This window comes from Mauremys reevesii, linkage group 8, assembly GCF_016161935.1.
Source record: "Mauremys reevesii isolate NIE-2019 linkage group 8, ASM1616193v1, whole genome shotgun sequence".
In the NCBI taxonomy this organism is placed as follows: Eukaryota; Metazoa; Chordata; order Testudines; family Geoemydidae; genus Mauremys; species Mauremys reevesii.
The window spans coordinates 5,824,892-5,845,667 of record NC_052630.1 but is presented as its reverse complement, the minus strand read 5'-3'; the positions used below and the strand labels follow the sequence as shown (position 1 = coordinate 5,845,667).

The following is a 20,776-nucleotide window of genomic DNA, read 5'->3' as shown; positions in this document are numbered from 1 at the left end:
AAATTTTCAGCCTGAAGTGGCTTTTTCAGGGTTGTGTTATAAGTCCCCTGAAGCAGGTTTTACAGTGGAAATGCCAGCAGACCCTGACCTCTCAGGAAATGAACAGGCACCGTCCTATCCTCCCCACCACAGTTATTGGTAGGATTTAGAGCCCAGCTGGACAGGGTCCAGAGGGAATTGTGCTCTTTGTAGCTGGCATCTCCCTAGCAAGAGGAGAGCAGACAGCACCAGGAAGTTTTACAGACCACGGGCACAGTTCAGCCCTGGCGCATTAATTATTCGTTAAGTGCCGAGAAGGTGGTTAGGTAATCCCTGCCCAAAGGAGCTAGCAATAGCCTCCTGTCTATCAAGTTGCACCAGGACTGAATTTGGCCCAAGGAACTTTATACGAGCACTCTAAGTGCTGCCTCTGTGTTTATCCACAACAGTGCAATGTCACACCTAGGACATCTGCCCGCCTCATCTCCACCACCTTATGGATTAGACCCATCTAAATAACCACCTAAACACAATAAACCCCAGAATACAACTAGTAAATTGCAGACAGGAGGGGTGTGGCCCAGGATCCCAATGCAGTCGGCCTTTAGAACCCTGGAGGTAAAGTACGCGATGACCAGGTTTGATCTGCAGACTGGCAGAAGCCTGGACATATGAATGCTATAAAACAGAGTAGCATCTACAAGTGCTGCACCCTGCCTGTTAATCAGCACATGGCATGTCCACCTTTTGATCTGTCAGTGGCCAGTTGAATGCTTTAAATGCCCGTGGAAGACAAATAATAGAATGGGGCATGAAAAAGAATCTCTCCCGTTTATCAGTTATTAATGCATTCCCCCCCGCCCCTTCTCATCACATACTAGGATGCTTACAGTTGTGTTACACCTCCTCATTCACCAGGGAAACAGGCAACTCCCTACCTTATCAGCTGCAGTCCTCTCACTCTCTATGGCACGAGCCTCATTCACATCCATTCTCCTGCTGGATCCACATTACAATAGCCAACACTTGGCGTCAAACTGGAGTTACTTCCACATTGGTACAATGCTGTAATGAAGGTACAGGGGTGGGAGCAGGGAGTTCTTGAAAATGACCGAGTTTCCAGGTCTCCTCTTTTTAACTCACGCTTGTAGCATCAGCAAATAATAAATACTAATAATAGTTAATCCCAAATATCAGGCCTTCATTCCAAACCCAAAGACAATCCTTGCCCTGCAATCAAATTTTAATTGCAGGGCAAAGAGTGTATGGAAGAAAAAGCCCAGATTTATGCTGTGTCTTCACTGCAGCAAATGCTGGGGTTTTACCTCAAGTTAGCTATACTGATGTAAAACCCTTGGGGTGATAAGGCACAGGTAATTTTTAACCTGGATGTAGCTAGTTGAGGTCAACATTATACTTCCCACCTGGCTTTATCTTGATTAGATATAGCAGATAAAAACGCAAATGCTTTGTCTCTACTTAGATTTTACTGCCAGATAGCCAACTCAGTGTGAAAACACACCATGCTTTGCAGTGAAGACAAAATCCTAGTGGAAAATCACACCTCAGCACCCTGTTCCAGAAGTCACAATCCAAACCGAAAGAGAGAGAGAGAGTGTAACAAATCTTTGTGCCCAATCAAATAAAGTGGTTCATTAAATTTAAAATGGAATTGCTGGGACATTCCTACCTAATGAAGATGCGTGACTTGGTTAGATTTGCCCCCCAGAATGGAGTGCCTATCAGATCCAGTAGCGAAGTTACAACACTTTTTATCAAAACACGGGTGTCTTTGGGATTGTATTGTATACATGGCATTAGTTGCTTAAGAATGTTTCTTGCTCAGATGAGCTGATGACTAATTCAGGATAGAAGAGAATGTTCCCAGTAAGGAATTAGATTTTTTTTTGTCCTGGAGAGTGTTGAGCAGGGATCACCTGAAAGACTCAGAATATGGCCTTCTATTTCCTACTATTGGAGTTCATGAAGAGTGAGAAGGGGCGACATCAAGGGACCTCTGTCCTTTTGTGTCATCTTCTTCTTGATCTTGCAAAGTCCTGGGTGCTCTGAACTCTCCGTGAGTTGAGGGCACTCATACCTTTGTAGGAGGAGCACTTCCCTCCTGCAGGACTGGGACATTTGTTTGCTTTGTAAAACGTGATGAAAGTGGAGGCCCACAGTAATATTTTGCATGTGTGTGAATGGGTGCTTGGGCATAGAAGTGTCTCCTCCACTCTTAAACTGAAGCCAACGTAGCAAGGCAAATTCAGGAAGAAAAGTTTAGCCAACAAATTAGAGGGAAAGTGTTCCTTGGTCTTACACCAGGCTTCAGGAATCCTATTTATTTAGATGCCCCTTGGCAGGTATTATGTAGGTGAAATATGGTGGTGATATCAATCAATGGCTCATTATCAGTCAGTGTGAAACAATAGAAGGGACAAGGCTACATTCAGCCACACTGTGAAGACAATGGGGTCACACCAGGGATAAGCTGGGCCCTACATGTCCCTACCTGAGCCAGAATTTGACACTGGGCTTTGATTTAACATGACACGGGATCACTTCTGAATCACCACCCACTGGCTCTCCAGCACTGGAGCACAACCCATGGGGAGTTCAGTCAGTCTAGTGGGGGACGGAGCTCTGATCGCTGTGCTCCCATCTCCCACGAGTCATTCAAGCCTAGATAGGCTTTTTGCTAGCAGCGCTTCCTTTATAGCTACACCTGATCCAGGCTAAGCTTGCCCACCGCAGGGCTACCTGCTTGTAGGAGCTTTTTACCCAGCATGCCTTTCTGGGGCTGGCCTTTTAAATTGGGCAGAGCCCAGCAGCTGCAGCCCTAATGGGATCATTTTTGCATGGTGCTTTTGCTAGCTGTTGCTCTTCCAGTTGCTGGTAAGTCCCCATTAATTGCTGCTATGTTTTCCCTTTTGTATTCTTGCCCCTTCTCCCAGGGCCCTGGCTTTTTTGCTCCACAAAAAGAGAATGGGAAATATCAGCAGGAGAGAAGAAATTCATCTGCACATTCACTGATGCAAAGGTGTTTTCCAACTGGGAGAGGGGCCATCCGCAGAGAGCTCTGCAGGGGGAGGTGGGTGAACTGGGGTGTCTCTGCCGGAGGGTAGGGGGATGGAGAAGATTGCTGGGCATTTCCAGTTGCTTAGTAGATTTAAACACTGGCAAAGAGGAGTGATACCCTGGCAGTGGGATCTCCCTTGTGGGGTGGGCGTGGCCTTAATTGAGACAGCTGTGCAAAGATGTGATGCTAGTGTGTGTGCACGTCTGTCTTCCAGGTGTGACACTGCAGGGTTAGTGAGGGCACTTCCCGAGACAGTGGCAGCTGGCAGTTGGGACACAGTAACTCTCCTTAACTTCCACAGTGCTCCTTAATGAAAAAGGACTGCACCCCTGCTGCCCCGCCCGGACGCTGATCCTCCAGCTGGAAGAGCTGTTCCCTTAAATCAGTAGCTCTGGCTGGCTCATTCTGGGGGAGGAAGGCACATTATATTCTCTCATGGCCCTGTGCTGGGCAATGCCCCAGCTGCCCCTGTGACAGAGCCTCTGTTGTGGGGAGACTGGCTTCTGAAGTGAGCCAATGGGCCTATGCGGTGTTGGATTACTTGATATCTGGACAGTGAGTGGGTTGGCTGGTAGAGGAATCTGAGTTTGGATCCTGTACTTATGCCCTGGGCTCCTAGGAGCTGGGAGGTCCCTTATGAGGCATTCTGCAGGGTTTGGGTCCTCATGAAAGGGGTCATCTTGGAGGGCTCTGTCTGCAGCCATTCACCTCTGGCCAGGACAGTGTTTGGAGTGGGGGTCAGGTGAGAGAGAGAGAAAGATCTGCCTTGTTAGTGAGAGATTGGTCCTGACCCTTTGTGCATCTAGGGTCTGAGGCAGGAGTGGGGAAGGGAGAGGGGATGATTCCTAAAAGGTAACAGTGAGTTTGAGCGTAGCTCACAGCACAACCAGCGATTGAGCAAGGGAGGGGTGATCCTGTGCTGATGATCTCTCTTTTCTCCACTGAGTGTCCTGTTTAATTGCATTCTAAAATGTAAAGCTCGAACCCTGTGATTTACAGGCATGCACTAAAATGGTTCTGGGAGATGAGAGAAGGGTCAATAAAAGCCATGCCATGAAAAGGGCACTTTTTTTTAAAAAAAGCCCATTATTCTCTGAATATGCACTAAGCAAGCGCTTTTCATTCCCACATTAGTTATCCGAGGCTGGTTTGAAGCTGTTTAATGGGATTCTGCAGAATATAATTTCCATCAGAGGTTGTTTTTTTCTTACAAGCAATGTAATTTTTTTGGCTTTGCTTTGTCTTTATGCTGACTTTGGGATCTAGTGTTCTGATGGAAAAATTGTAGCGGTGAAACAGAGGAACCAAAGTCACTTTGCAGACCCCCAGGAATAAGTAACAGCCTTCTGGTATAGATTAGTTTGAGAAAATGAGATGCATAAACCTAAGCAATGAAGGTGCTACTGATCATTAGTGAGAGAAAAGGGAGGGAAAGAGAGATGGGTAATGGCCCTGGTTGGTATCAGAGGAAACCTTAATGATCCTAAAATTATTGCATGCTAATTTCCTCTTTGGTGCTAATCTTAATGCCCTCAAGAATGATCAAGTACCTTAATTATCTCTTTAACTAATGAAGTGCCTCTCTAAAAAATATGGTAGAAATCTATTCAGAAAGAGGAGCAGCGTTAGAGCTTCTTTCCACCAAAAAGCACAGTTTAAAAAGCTTCCTTGTGGGAACAAGAGACTACTGAATGCTTCCTGTAAGCCAAGGGATGAGAGCCTAATCCTTCTCCCATTGAGCTGCGTGGGTGTTTTGCAATGGACTGAAATGGGAGCAGGACTGGGCCCTCAAAGAAGAAAGGGTTTGCATTCATAAAGGCATGGTGGGACACACAGCTTCCCAACAGAACAAGGAGCAATGATCTCAAGTTGCAGTGCGGGAGGTTTAGGTTGGATATTAGGAAAAACTATTTCACTAGAAGGGTGATGAAGCACTGGAATGGGTTACCTAGGGAGGTGGTGGAATCTCCTTCCTTAGAGGTTTTTAATGTCAGGCTTGACAAAGCCCTGGCTGGGATGATTTAGTTGGGGTTGGTCCTGCTTTGAGCAGGGGGTTGGACTAGATGACCTCCTGAGGTCCCTTCCAACCCTGTTGTTCTATGATTCTATGAACTAACGAAGAGTGCTTTCGGCAGTGGGTCTGTGGCCTTTACAACTGTGTTTCCTGGGAATATGCACTACAGTATTCTGCTGATGGACAGGTTATGTCCCATAACTGCCTACTACAGGGTTTCTTGCACCTTACTCTGAAGCATCTGGCACTGGCCACTGCCAGGGTCAGGATACTGCAGTAGATGGACCCCTGGTCTGATTCCAGTTGATCCCTACATTTTAATCAAGTAGGTTTGAGAATTACAAAAATATGATTTTATAATTTCTATGAAAAATAGTCATTTTTTTAACATAGTGAAACCTTTTCTCCTAAAAGTTCTTTTTAAAAAATAATAATTTTGAAATGCATGGAATCTTTGCCAGGAACTTTAAGAACCTGCAGCTCCCTGGGACTATAAATAAGACACAATGACCATTCTAAATTGAGCCACTCTGGCTCTGATTTGAAATTGACAAGGCTCAAGCAGCACTATGCAGAGGGGAAAAAAAAGTTTGACACGTAAATCACTTATTTTCTGTTGGAAGAAGAACTTTCAAAGTTCTCAGTGGTCTCCGGCTTCGATCCCACAGGGAGCTGAACATGCTGGCCCCGATTCAGCAAAGCTTTCAAACACAAACTTAACTTGAAGCACATGAGTACTTCCATTGAGATCAATGGATCTGCTCACAGGCTTGGAGTTCAGCATGTGCCTTTGCTGGATCTGAGGTGAATGCTCAGCATCTTGCAGGTTCAAGCACTTTTACTGAATTACTCAGCACCATAAGATACAGCTGCAACTCTTGCCAATTTCCATGAAGCAGGATTAAGACCTGAAACTGACTTTGATTGTGAATTATAACTTAAAAAAATTAGTAAGGAAAAATGAAAATCAATATTACTACCACTGTATATATTGCTATTATTTTTCCCGTTCAATGGTCATATTTACATGTGAGAACATTAATTCCTGATCATGTGGTGATACCGTTTCAGCCACGTCTGGAAGAAACAATGGGTTAACAAGGAGTAAAAATTTTCAGAAGTGCCTTAATGATTTGGCTAAGTCCCATTTTCAAAAGAGATTTAGGTGCCTAAGTCTCATTTGAAAAATTTACCCCCAGATCACTCTGTTTTTCTTGCCATTACATAATATTATGATTTGTCCTTAAAACCACCTTCTGAGCCCAATTTCCATAAAGGGTTAACTGCTACAGTAATGATCTGATTCAGTTATGGCAGGAACCTACAGTGCAAACAGGGAAACCTGAAGGTTGTTGCTAATCAATAGTATTGCTGGCAATAATAAAGCCGTATGCTTTGGAGAGCAGGCAGGTTCTTTTAGTATATACGGGGTAAATGCAGTATGTAGAAACATACTGTGAAACTGTCCCTAGTTGTCAGTGTTTGGGTACTACAAGGGTGAGTACTGTAGAAAAAACGAAGGGCTCTTCTAGCCGTGGAATGTGACCAGCAGAGCTCTATTCAGGGGTATGATTATACCGCTGCTGTATTGCTGCTGGTCAGTTTCCCATGTAGATAGACAAGCCCTTAGACTGAGATAGCACATAAATATTAACTAGCTGTGTAATGAGGAGGCAATGACAGAGACCTCATCGTGTTTACACTGAATGGCAAAACTTTGACTTGAGCACCACAGTGACTGAGTCCAGAATTTAGTCGCCAATCTCTCCCAGTTTGGCTTCAGCCCTACCAGGTGCTCCATCTGAGTGGATCGATATGGCCCCCTGGAGCCCTGTTGAAGTCAGTGGGGCTCCATGCAGGTGCAGCCGTCTGCCTGCATTCAGGATGTTTCAGGATCAGGATGTATGTCTCCTATTCTCTTCCAACATCCCAAACTAGACAGGACTGGAGATGGCAGATGAACTTGAGCTGCAAATTTGGCCCTGGGTTCAGATCTGGATCTGAACTTCCCCAGAGTCTCAGGGTTGTTTTTGCTCAGTGCCCTTCTCTAAGCTAGATCAGAATCCAGTTAATCAGAAACATGTTTGCTTGGCTCTTGCCAGACCTGGGTACCCCACCCCCCATCATGCTCTGTACATGGGATGAATTGGAAAAAAGCAAAAAAGGATGTAACAAAGTTATAACAAAAGCTGTAACAAAGTAGGCTTGAGATTCTCTAGTATTGCATACTAATATGGTTGGTTGGTTAATCATCTGATGACCACCGCTCATAACAGCTCAGCTGTCACAGTGGTTCAGCAGAAAGAATGTGCGGATGGGAACTCTCCCTACAGGACAACAGCTGACCCCTCCTGTAGTTCCCCTGAAGTCAGTGGAGTTGCAGCTGAGATGAACTTAGCCCAAACTAGGAGTATGAATCAGAATTTGGAAAGGGAAGGGAAAAATCATTATTTAATGGTCAGGATCCAAAATGTTAGTGCCAAGGATGGATCCAGAATCCATTTCACATGACCAAAGACAGACAAATGCAGGCAGGGGTTTTCCCTGTGCTCCTCAAGGGGATCACGTGGGGATATGGGGCGTGTTAGCTGCAGAGTCTGCCCTGGTGTCAGACAGGTAAGAAATTCCCTCAATCTGCTCATTCACTTCAGGTCATGACAAGCTGTTGAGAGCAATTCCCCAGCACACAGCTGGCCTAACAGGCCATTCATGCCGCAGAAGGTTCAATAATTCAACAAGCAAACTCAAGCCAGCAGCAGTCTCGGTCCCCAGCCAAGACTCAAAGTCATCTTCAGATTAAACATCGGCTCTGCCCAATTGCTTTGTATTCCAGTGACTTCTCCCTTCCTGGGAACGCTCTGTTACCCGGCGACAGAAGAACAAAATCCTCAACGGACAAGATTTATGCTGCCCGACTGGAGGGAGGAGACTGGAAGGGGGCTGGGATTTCACTCCTGGTCCCCACCCCAGCCCCTGAAGCTAAGCGGTGCCTCTTGCCAAGGCGTTAGAAAATACTGCATTTTGCCCTATTCTGTGCAACAGACACACTTTTTTTTTTTTGCCTTTTTTTCTTCTATTTTTAAATAAAGTGCATTTAGTGCTGGTGAAAGGGGCTGGCCCGGCAGCCCTGCAGACTGATGTCTGTCCACAGAACCGCTAGTGCCTGGGCAGCCATGGGCAAGCTTTCCCCACCCTCGTCCCTCCCCTTCCCAAGGTGCATCTGGCCTATGCTAGAGTTGCGTTCAGCCTCCACCCATGGCCTCTCTGCTCGAAGGCTGGCAGTTGTGCCATGAGCTTGCGGACTGGGAGCTGAACTGAGCCCACCAAACCCTTTCACCACTCTCCCATCAGATGGCTGGTTGCAAGTGGCCTGGGTCAGATCCGAGTTGGTGTCAGGTGAGAGGCGCTCTCTATTCCATCCCTGGTCCAGTACACCTGTATAAAATGGGCTGGAATTTTGCATTGCCTTGTATCACACGTAGAGATGCAACTCCTGAAATTGAACGCCTGCCTCCTACATGGATAGAAATGGATCAGTCCTGCCCCAGGCCAGTTGTTTCCAGCTGCTGAAAGGCAAATCCTGAGCAGGGCTGTTGGAAACCTCCCGAGGCACCTCTGATTTGGCTCCCTTAGTTCAGCATCCTGGTCTCTACATAGCAATCAAGACCCAGCCCGGGTGCTTCAGTGCCAACTGATTGTCTCTTCTTTCCCATTCGCTGCTTCTCTTTGCACCTCACACACTAAAGTGCGCAAAAAATTAATAATAAAATAAAAAAAAATACAGCCGTGGCAGCTGAGCAGCCTGGCTACGGGATCGAAGATGGCCCCAAAGACAGGGATAGAACAGCAACTACTGTGCTCACCTGCACTGCTCCTGAGACCGTCTTTGAGATGCCAGCAACGGAGCTGTATTAAATGCCCCATCCCTACCCCTAACGCTGACATTACGCCTGCGTCACAAGCTTGCCTGAAGGGCAGCCTACCTGCCTATCTGCCAGCGTTCCTGTCCCCTCTTTGGATGCCTGCCTCCTGCAAGCCCCCTGCTCACCCCATGTAAATGTTAATGGCCTTCCCTTCTCCTCATCTGCTTGGCTTCCTTGGGGCTCCCATGGGGACCAGATCCTCCCGCAACCCGCCAAACAATAGAGGTAAAAGAAGGTTCGTTCCTCTTGCCTTGGACATCAAAGCTAAATGCAGCACTAAAAAGTTACAAAAATATAGTTGGGCCATCAACCCAGTTTCAATATTCTTACTGCTGCGCAATGCCAGAAAATAACGACCGCCCTTTCTGTACAGTTACACCCCCACCCCTCCCAGCCTGAACCAATACAACTCGATTCCACATATTTCTCTATCTTCTTCCTCACTATGAGGTGTGCAGGATTAGAACACATGGTTTTTTTTTAAAGCTCTATCGAAACACAATTGCTATTTATTTTGCCCATTTGCCTTCCACCCCCCGTCCCAACCAAATACGGCATAAAAAGGTTGAAACACAAATGTTGTTTTAAAACAATTTTGTTACTTGTGCTACGGGTAATTTCTGCCTCTTGAGATTGTCATTCTTTTGGCTTGCTGAAAAGGAACAGCACATTCTTGCCCTTTCTAATGCCCTCCTGTTTTCAGATTTCTCACTAGGCCAGTCTCTAAAGGGGATGGGGACTATATTTGCTTTAACTAAGAGAGACAAAATATTTGATTTTCAAATCCTTGGCCAAAAGAATGACCCACAGCCTCTTCCTTAAAGTTCCCCCAATCCATCCCAGCTTGAAAACACAGACACCAAACCTAGGGAAGCATAAATGACTCTCTTGTGTATATGTTTTTTTGCGTGCTTGGCTGGAAACTGGTATGGCCTTTATATAGCAAAAGTCAGATTTAAGCATAATTGCAATATCTTCTGCACATGGAATCATGAATCATTCCAGTGGCTTTAGAATTTAAGCTGTTAATAGGCTAAAAAAAGGATTTTTTTTTTTTGCATTATAATTAAGCATGAATATATATTTCATATATTACACTGCTTGGACTGCCGCTGTAGCAATCCGAACCTTCCTATGCTGTAAAACACCTAGCCCACTGCAATCCCCCAATTCAAGTTTTGGAAAACTTCCTTCCCCCAGCCCCTGGTAATCCTCAGTTTGTATATTTAAAAGTCCCCCTCCCCCCCATTTATTTTAAAGTAGATATTGCCACATTCTTAAATTCATGCATTGCTGCATTGCTATTGCACATGGGTATAGAGGATTGCTTTCTCCCCTCTCATCCCGTTGGGCGCTCCTCTCCGGGCGACCTTGCTCACTGGTTGTGCACGTCCTCCCTGCGGACGATCTTGTAGATAATCCAGTAGAAAATGTTGAAGATGAGGAAAGCCATGGGGAAGCCGATGCGTGAGATCTTGTCAATCTTCTTGGCTCGCTGGATGAAGAGCTTGCGCATCTCGTCGGGAGACCTGCAGGCGGCCGGGGCCGGGTTGGCTGTGTTGTTGTTGTTGGCTCCTTTGACCGAGATGCCGTCCTTGGCTTGCAGGCAGGCAGGGCCCATCCCATAGGCAGAGAAGTTAAATCTGCCTTCTCCGGCTTCATCCTCCTGAAACAGATTCATCATAGGGCTCTACTTAAAATAAGATGGAGACAATGCACCCTTGCTATAAGGCTCTCCACTGGTGGACACAGCTTTCTTGATGTATTGGACAAACCCTTTGTCTTAGGAGATCAGCCTTATAGAGGGGTGCTATCTGTATTATGCACAGATGCAAATCAGGGGATCCAGCTGCAGCTGGAAAATGGGATTGACTTATCTTTCCTTAAGGCTAGTCATTGGCTTTTTTGGGTGTTTTTTCCCCCCACACATCCCCTGTTTTGCTTCTGCCCTCCTCCCCCCCTACCTTCTTTTTCGGCTTGCCCAGAAGGAGCGGGCTCCATGTAACTCGTATAGTAAAAGCCGCAACATGAGAATTCCTATGGAGTTACATGGACTTGGCAGTGTCGAGGGCCGTCCATGAAAAGATCTCTGCAGGTGTTCCGGAATTAGCAACGAGCCCACCTCCCGTTTCTTTATCTGTTCCTCTAAGTCTCATTGTGGCCCTGATTCCCCTCTTTCTCGGGAAATATGTCGACACGGTTTCATCTCCTCCCCATTTAAGGAAATAGTCATCCCATCTGCAATTCAGTAGTGCACTGACAGTTAGTGCCAGGCGACTTGCTCGCTCGAGAGTCTGCGCTGCACAATCCAATGCCTAAACAACAATACTGTGTCCTTAGGTGTCAGTCCTTTTATCTGCACCACAAAGTGCTTTACAAAGGAAGGTGTTGGCCCCATTTCCCAGATGGGGAAACTGAGCTGTGCAGTGATTTGCTGAAGGTAATACAGCGAATCAGTTGCTGAGTCAGGAATAGAAATCCAGGTCTCTTGACTCCTGGGTATGTGTACTATCCACTAGGCCATGCTACTAATGATGCTCAAAATCCAACAGTCAGCCGGCAAGTCCATGCAACCTCTGCCCTAAATCTCTGAAGAAATGCAACTTCTCCCGGTTGTGCTTTAAAGGGACTGACTGACTCTGTCAAAGTGCAGTGATGTGGCGCCAGCCAATTCCAATTCCTCCCTGATCTTTCTAAACATGTCCCCCACCCCGCCCTGATCAGTCCTTCTTTGCAGAGTGTCTTTTATGGATGGCCCCTACCTTGGGCGTGTAGCTGCACGGCATGGGTGAATTACACACTCCCAGCTGGGTAACTACGAAGTCGAGCCAAGAGCATGTCAGCACATCTGAGCAAAAAATAAAATAAAGCCTTGCTTTTATTTTTTAGACAAGCTTAGCAAGCTGGGGAGGTGTCCGACTTACTGCCATGATGTACCTACTCCCCGTCCCTCGCTGGGTTCCTTCTGTAGGCCCTCACCAACATCCCCTTCTCTCCTTCTGGGGGTGTCTATTTATACGGCTCCCCTTGCTGTAGTATCTGAATGCCTAGTTATCACCTCCATTTTACAGATGGGGAACTGAGACACACAATAGCTTGTCCAAAGCTGGGAATTGAACCCATCTCCACCAAATCCCATGCTAGCACTAATCACTGGCCCATCCTTCCTCTTTTGTCTCAGGGCTGCGTTATCTGCAGCAACATTCCCTTCCTCGATACTCCACTTCCTGCCATACCAGTGAGCTCCTCTCCATCACTGCACTGCTTTCTGCAGTGGTCCTAGATGTCTCCTGTAGGACCCAAAGCTTCTGAATGTCCAGCACTGAGAGGAGATGAGAAACCTCCTCGGTACCATGCACGTTGTTCCCAGATGGAAGTAATCAGAGATGAAGGAAACTTCCCCAATGCCTGCCCCCTGATGTCGATTCAAAAGAGCCTGCACCCACATGGCTCTGGGCTGGGGTCAGGAAGATCAGCAAGGGGCAAGGCACCTAGAATCAGAGAAATGTCAGGCTGGAAGGGCTCGAGAGGTCATCTAGTCCACCCTCTGGCACTGAGGCAGGACCCAGTAAACCTGGAGCATCTCTGACAGGTCTTTCTCCAACCAATGATGGGGATTCCACAACCTCCCTTGGACACCTGCTTTAACTCTTTGAGTTTTTCCTAGCATCTAACCCATATCTCCCTTGCGGCCGAAATCCATGGGAGTTAGGGTTGCCAACCCTCTAGGATTGTCCTGGAGTCTCCAGGAATGAAAGATTAATCTTTAATGAAAGATTGTCATGTGATGAATCCTCCAGGAGTATGTCCAACCAAAATTGGCACCTGTAGTGGGAGTGAACAGGCCTGCGTGATAGGGGCCTAGCAATGCACGTTTTCAGGGTCAAATCCTTCTGTTTCCAGTGGGGTAAACTTCTTCCTGAAGTCAATGGGAGTAACAAGGGACTGAATAAGGATCAACCTTAATGCGAATCAACTCAGGTATGCTGAGGCCAAATGCTCTGTTCTAAAGCAGCCTTTGGTTTCAGTTGGGAGGGTTTGCTTAAGTGCTGGGCCGAATTCTCCTCTCACTTACCCTGGTGTAAATCAGGAGCAGCCCCACCGAAGTGGGTTTGACACTGCAGTGGGATCTGAATTGGGCATTGAGTCATAACATCAGGATCTGTCTCACAGTCATTTACATTAAAGCCTAGAGGCCCCAGCTGATATCAGGGCTGCATTACGCTAGGTGCTGTACGTGCACCTTGTGAGATACTCTGCCCGAAGCTCAAGCATTCTCCGTGTTTGCTTTGGGAAGTTATGTTGATACTTTCGAAGACAGGGATTCTTGAATCATGGTGGTGCCTCCCCTTGTCCCTGTCCCTCCATCAGGCGGGGGGAGAGACGGAGGGAGGGAGTGAAAAGCTGAGCCAACATAACACACAAACCAGGAACACACAGAATGAGTGAATCTGGGAGACAGTGAGCAGCAGAAACCCGCCAGAGGCTGAGCTTGTTGCAGGGATAACCCTTCATGAAACACATCCTGACTCTCTGCAGAGCCCATTAAAATCTCTGTGTGCCACCCCCTTGGGCATTTCTGTGCCTGGGTAACATTGGCCTTAATTAGAACCAAGAGAAAAGGAAGTGAATAGTTCATAGAATTATTATTTCTACCATTTTAGTACCCTCCCCCCCCCAATCCAATTTGTTTACTAGGCAAATTTAGATTACGGAGACACTGGGAAACGTGGTTTATCAGCCAGCAAGTGGATTTTGCTATTTTAATCTACGTGGTAGTTGAGGCATCAGCAATTAGCATTGAGTAGAAACTAGAGCGACTGATTTCTGAAGTGTGGGGGCCACTTTTAACCTCCACATGACCCAGTGCCTCTCTCAAGTCATGGAGCGTCTCTGAGCCAGCACCGTCATGTTCTCCTTTGCAGCAGATAGGCGACTACTTCCGACTGTTGCCAGCAGGTGGCAGGGAACCAAAGCAAGAAACCCATGGCTGCCAGTTAGCACAGCTAGGGATGTGCTCCAAGGGCAGGTGAGGCTGATATCAAGCAGGGCTTTAGGAACTGCGGGGCCCGATTCAAATACCCGGTGGCAGTCTGGGTCTTTGGCGGCACTGAAGGACCCCCCCGCTACCAAAGTGCCACTGAAGACCCGGACCGCCGCCGGGTGAGTAAAAAAAATTAAAAAATTAAAAAGGTGCCTAAGGCGTGGGGCCCTCTTGGGCGCGGGGTCTGATTCTGGGGAATCGGGGGAATCGGCCTAAAGCCGGCCCTGATATCAGGTACCTAATGAGCCACAGGTGCAGGCCCACACCTACATCATCTCAATGAAGACTGAAGTAGAAATCTCAATGCAACTAGCATGCAGTACAAACACTGTATACCTGATTTTCAGAGGTGCTGAGAACCCAGACCCCTCCCCTAATAATCAGGTGCATGGTGCAAGACACATCTCAGTCTTAACTTTGGAGTCCTGACTACCATCTCCACTTCAGGTGTGTCAGGCACACACACACACACACACACACACACACACACACACACACACACACACACACACACACACACACACTCTGAATAAGAGTCACTGCAAATTTAGCCCTTTTTGTTCGTTATGAATCATTCACGGGCCAGTCTTGATTTTCTGCGAATTTATTCTTTATTGGGGAGCGCCATGCCTCCAGGGCCGAATCGGCCAATCGGGCCTTTTTGACTGAATGAGGATGGCAGCAACAAGAATAAAACCCACAAAGGGATCAAGCTGGCATTGCCCTGTTCAGTCTCCAGCTCCAGCAAATGATGAACGGGTCAGTAGTGCTCTGTGAGACCAGAATGTTCCAGACCTTGAAGGGGCAGTAACCGCATGGTCACCACAGGTTTTAAAGCTGCACACACCGTAGTACGTAGTTGCCAAAGGGGGCTTGGACAGTCAGTCTATGGCAGTGGTCCCCAAATTTTCAGGGTTGTGACCCCTCTTACGCCATCTGCCCCCCCATTCCCCTAGGGCTGGGAGCAGGGACGGGGTAAGGGGCCCGAGGCTGGGGCCGCAGCTGGGGTGGGTCTGGGTCCAGGAATGGAGTCGCAGCCAGGGGCTGAGGGCGGGGCTGGACCATGGTCGGGGGCTGAGGCTCGGGGCAGGCCTGGAGCAGAGCTGGGAGCACAGTGGGGCTGGCTGGCGCTCCCTGCTGCTTTCCCCAAAACATTCCTCCATGTCCCCCTAGTGGGGTGTGCCCCCAGTTTGGGGACCTCTGGTCTATGGGGTGTTCACAACTTGTTGCCTTTGGCCGTTTGCTGTTCATTATTTGTGGTGTGTGACTAGTCATATGATATTGCTTCTGCTCCCTGATTGGCCAGCTTTCTCTCTCTCTCTCACACGCGTGCACGTTGAATTTCACAAAGTGCGTCCCTATGTACATTGTCAAATTGCAATTAGTAATGGAATGAAAATGTCCCTCTTACATTGATTGAGCCAACTTCTCTATCTGCTGCTGGCCCTGATTTACACCTGTGGAAATGCGTAGCCAAGTTTTTACACCATTAGAAACGCGCCTCCATCCAATTTGCACATGCTCTTTGGGTAATGGGGTGCTCAGCAACCTGACTGGCATGCAGCGATGCTTTTTTGCAGGTACAAAACAATTGACTAGGCCCTTTTCATGACTGAATGTCATGACTGAAAACGTGGCTTGTTTAATCACTAACTGCATATTTTATGGGCTAGATATGCGACCCTTTGTGAGGTCAGTTGTCCCTTCTCGTTCCTATGGAAGGACTCCAACATGGAAGGTCTCGGGGGGTATAAGTCTGCAAGCAGCTTTCCGGGCTAGTTGAGTCTCTCACACTTGTCCGTGCTGGGGGGAGAGGGTGTTATGAATTTAGGAGTACACCGGGGTGAAAGTAACTTAAAGGACTTACTGGTACGCAGAGCGGCCGGGCTCCTGGGCAAGGGGGGGACTCTGGGCCCCCAGAAGGGGCGGAGCCTTGGGAGGAAGGGGCAGGGCTGGGACCAGACTCCCCCAGTCAGTCCTTCAGCGCTGCCTGGCCCACGCCGCCTGGGGCTCCAGCAGTGATTTAAAGGGCCTGGGGCTCCCAGCCACTGCCAGGAGCCCCAGGCCCTTTTAAATCATTGGGTCCTGAGGCAACTGCCCCTTTTGCTCCCCACCCAGCATCAGCGGCTCTGATGGTACGTGGCAGCGCTTTAACGTCGGCTGTGTACCAGCCTGTACCGGTGGCCACTTTCTTACCAGTACGCTGTACTGGCCTGTACCGGCTTACTTTCACCTCTGGGGTACAAATGAAATCCAGAAAGAAATTTTGTGTGGGCAAGTGCCATTGCAGACAGGGAAATCTAGCCAGCTTACATCCGCCACTAAGTAAAATGAAAATCACAATGAATAGAATGTAGCCGGTGTGTCTGGATTCACCTATGATGATACATCACTGAAGCACCTTCGAGCATGTTGGTCACATGATATGAAGGGGAGGCAAGGGGGCTAGCCAGGGCCGTCCCTACCCATACTCAAAGTCCACAGCTGCGTAGGGCACCAGGGAATTTGGGGCACCACATTTCCTGGTGCCCTGTGCAGCTGTGTGCTGCTCCAGCCCCTGCACCACCTCTTCCCCATGGCCCCGCCCCTGCTCCATCCAAGCCCCGCCCCACTCCACCCCTTCCCTGTCCCAGCCCTGCCCCAGCCCCACTCCCACTCCCTTGAGGACTGCAGCAGGGCTGGGCCTGCACTCACCGGCGGGAAGTGCAGTGACTCGGCACCAGCTGTGCTGCCGGTGAGTGCTGGGGGGCGGTTCCCCTCTGCCCCCCAAGCCATCCCCCTGTCCCCCCCCCACAGAAGCCTGGGGCCAGCCCCCCCCTGCATGGAGGCCTGCCCCGCCTCCTCCCCCAGAATAGCTAGGGACGGCTCTAGGGCTAGCAAGTTTTGACCTGTACAGCCATAGTGGGCTGCAGTTCCCATCAGCCAATCTGATCGCTCCTTCAGTGCTGCCCATTTTAATACATTATTTCATTCAGTGTGACATGTCAGTGCTTAGATGAAAGAGATCAGAACCTGTCAGGGCACCGGGATAGAGCCATCAGGTTCTCCAGCAGCTGTACAATGTGCTTTGAATATATGCAATCAACCGCAAGTTTTGATGAGCGTGCAACTCTCGCTTACTGGGGATGTTTTTATTTATGCTTTGTTCCAATTAAAGTTGCTGTAAGATTAGGCAGGGATTCTAATAGCAGCCTTGTGTTTGGTTGAATACCTCTGGCAAACAGATCTTTTGAAATGACCTAACTAGAGTTTTTATTATTATTTTGTCAACAGTACGGCAGAGCGAGCTGCATGCAGTAGAAAGGGATGCTTGAATCTGGACTAGGAGATAAAAGCACAATGAGGCACCCGTGCTGGATGGCTGCAGCTCAGACTGTTTTAAGCAGGCAGTTCTCACTCCCTCAGAACCAGAATGTGCCAGTTTTGTCTAAATGACATGGCCTGATTGTGCACAACTGAAGTTAATGGGAGCTTTGCTGTTGGTTCCCATGGCCCATCGAGCACTTGTCTTTGTGCATTTATACGGCATTCTTCCTCCAGAGCTCTGAAAGTGCTTCACAAACGTGAGCAAGCATTATCACCCATTTCGCAGATGGGGAAGCCGAAGCACAGGGCGGGAAGTTGGTTGTCTAGATGTTACAGAGCTGTGAACAAAACCCAGGTCTCCTGGCATCTTATCCACTAGATCATGCTGCCTCCTGAAATTGTGACAATTTCTCCAGCGTGTGCGGAACCATTGTGTAGCTAGAAGTCCAGTTTGTCTGTGGTTTGATCTATTTTTCTAGAGTTCTGGGGTGATTCTTCATAACAAATGAACTCTTGCTATAGGCCAGTGATTTAGGTAAGGTGCTGAAAATCCACTGCTGCTTAGTCGATGGTCCTGGTTAATTAAGTTTGCAGGTGTAGCCATGTTGGTCCCAGGATACGAGAGACAAAGTGTGAGGTCATATCTTTTACTGGACCAACTTCTGTTGGTGAAAGAGACAAGCTTTGCAGAGCCAGACCCGAGGAAGAGCTCCTTGTGGCTCAAAAGCTTGCTCCTCTCACCAACAGAAGTTGATCCACTAAAAGCTATTACTCCACCCACCTTGTCTCTCTAGTTAATTGAGGGCACTTTTACAAGGGCATCTTAGCCGTCTGCCGAGCTCTGGGCTGAAGTTGTGGCATTCCATTACATTCATGCCACTGCTCTTTGCCCCTACCGGACAGTGCCTGGCTCAGTGTAACGGGATGGGTCCTAAATTCTTGTCTATGTCTTGTAAATGTTTACAGTTCTTGGGAGAGTCCCATGGCACTTCGTCTAATAGGCTGCCTTCCTCTGCTGTAAGGGACGGGCCAGCTGGAGAGGGGGGTGTAAGACAACCTCCTGGAGAGAACAGACTGGGAGAGGTGTGGTTCAGCCAAGTGCTAAATCTTCCGGTCTCTGCATAGCAAGTCCCCTGGGCTGAAGCCAGGGGTCCCTGAGCGAGGCTGGCACTCCCAGTCTGAAGCAGTGGTCAGCGCCACTAGCAAGTCAGGCTGATAAAGCAGCAAACAAATAAATCCCATTCTTTAGAGGGTCAGATCCCTGGGCTCTGCTCCCTTCCACTTTGCACAGTGGGAAAGCCCTAACGGGCAGCTGGGAATTCCCCTTATAGAGGGGAATCTCTGGGTGATGTCAGCCCGGCAGAGCCAGCTGCATACTATGCTGTCCTACTCCCTGCCTCAAGCTGTACAGTGAGTGCTGAGTGGGTGGGTGCAGAGAATGCTGCACTCTGCAGATCCTGGGCTGGCTGAGTGGCCCCTAGGGAACTTGTTCCAGGCAAAACAAATTAAAGCAGCCCTGAGCCAAGTCATCCCCCAGCACTGGGGAGATGGAAGGCGGTAGAAAGGCAGCTTTGCCTTACCCTTTCCTAGCAGGTACGTAGCTGTTCAAAATCCCAGCTGGTTATAGGCTAGGGATTAGTGCACGTGCAATGTAATTGCTGTAATGCAGTTACAAACCCTTAGTAAGCCACTGTACGCCGACCCTCAGAGCAGTCCTGGGGCACTGGAACAGCTGCCCTTCCCAGAATGTTCATAGTGAAAATGGAAGGTGAACACTGTCGTGCTAACTGCTGGGGATGATGCGTGGAATTGGGATGAAAGTAAAGTTCCCTGATTTATTTCCTGAATGAGATGGTGCACCAATGGCAGAACGGCCTCTGTTCTTTTCTTGTACACTGATGAAGTACATTGCCATGAAATCATATAGTTACATGAATACGCTGATCAGGACAGGTATTGGTGCTAACACAAATTGTGGAAGCTGGCTCCGACGGGCACTACTTGCTTATTAATGACCATAGCGAGTCAACCAACCATTAGTTAGAGTCTAGGCTGTTCCATTCTCTTTCAGTGGAGACTTCTGTACTAGACACTGACATACACTTGGTTGAGTCACATATGTGAGATCTGGTTTGATTTTGACTCTTCTGTTTGCACACCTGTAATCAAGGTGGGATCTCCTCCAGAAATAATTACTCACTTCCTGTCTAGGACCTTAACACCTACCATTGAGTTGTTCTCTCTCAAGAGAGGCCAGACACCTGCCATGGAGGAGACAACTTTCATCTGCTTATTAAGCTCAGCTTCTTTAGTATCTATTCATCTCTGCATTTAGAGCCAGCCTGAGACAACTATTTATATTCCTCTGCCTCTAATTGTATCTACTGTTACATTTCTCTCTCTAGTTCATTCTGTGGCATAGGATCTCTGCTGTGGGCACATTCCGAAAGGTTCCAAAGCTTCCCAGTGCAGGCTGTAGATTTCTACCCAACACAGGCATGTTCTGATTGATTTCAGTCATGGGGAACGTGCATGGAGCTTGGCTAAGGACATTTTAAGTTTTTTTTTTTTTTTTCAAAAAAGAGTATTTTAGAGAGGAACATCACAGTATATCCGAGCAGCAGATGCTTCTGAATGTAGTGCTATTCGGCAAGGTGGCAGATACAATGAATGTGTCACTTACCTTGATGCTATGGTAAGCTGCCTCACTAGGTTATGCCACTCCATGATAGACCCCGCACCCACTGCCCCCAAACATCAAAACAAGCAGCACTTCCAGATCAGTCCCTCTGGAAGTCACTCTTGGGAGAACTGTCTTTTTAGATATAAATCCCTGAACGGGCATCGTAAACAAAATAAAGGAGTTTGGTACAAGCTGAATATTGGAGGAGAACCCAGAAGCAGTGGAGCTGGCCATGTGCTCTGAGACTTGCACCTCCTCACTATCTCACTGTATGTAAAGGATTTCTCTGAGCGCCACTTGCTAGATCCAGCTGGCCACGTGAGTGACCCTATGAGGTTCTAGAGGGTGTGGGGACTCCTTGGGTCCAGCTGTGCTCTGCATGACTTGTGTATTACCTTGTGGTGCCTCCTCTTCCTTCTGAATCTGAGCAGCTCTTTGTGCTGCCGGGACACAAAGTTGACAGCGGCATACTCCAGAAGAGCCGAGAACACGAACAGCAAGCACACAGCCATCCAGATGTCTATGGCCTTAACGTAGGACACCTGTGGGTTAGAGAGGGAGACTGAGAGACCTTGGTCCAGCATCTGCCTTTCTTCTCGCTATTCCCCCAAGCTCTTTGGAAAGCGATAATGAAACAATTGAGGCAGCTCATAGGCATTAAAACCTGTCTTACCGAGCGAGGGAATGTTGTCCAGGACCCGATGTTAATCCTTGTTTCCCCTTGAAAACAACCCCACATCTGAAATTA

The 20,776-nt window shown here is 48.1% G+C and overlaps 1 protein-coding gene and 1 long non-coding RNA gene across 4 annotated transcripts in view; one reads left to right on the top strand and one right to left on the bottom strand.

The window, feature by feature from the left end:
- The first annotated feature begins 2,799 nt into the window (after positions 1-2,799).
- LOC120371037 overlaps positions 2,800-20,776 on the top strand; it is a 125,738-nt gene continuing 107,761 nt past the window's right edge. For all 3 annotated transcript variants that reach the window (XR_005584110.1, XR_005584111.1, XR_005584108.1), the window contains exon 1: positions 2,800-2,874. This is a non-coding gene — a long non-coding RNA (uncharacterized LOC120371037). The remainder of the gene's footprint in view (positions 2,875-20,776) is intronic.
- Positions 10,270-20,776, bottom strand: part of GLRA1 (glycine receptor alpha 1) — a 66,667-nt gene continuing 56,160 nt past the window's right edge. The window contains exons 8-9 of the mRNA XM_039486479.1: positions 20,424-20,570; positions 10,270-10,661 (exon numbers count right to left, since the gene is read on the bottom strand). Of these exons, the coding sequence (XP_039342413.1) occupies positions 10,371-10,661; positions 20,424-20,570 (438 nt within the window). The 3' untranslated portion in view covers positions 10,270-10,370. The remainder of the gene's footprint in view (positions 10,662-20,423; positions 20,571-20,776) is intronic.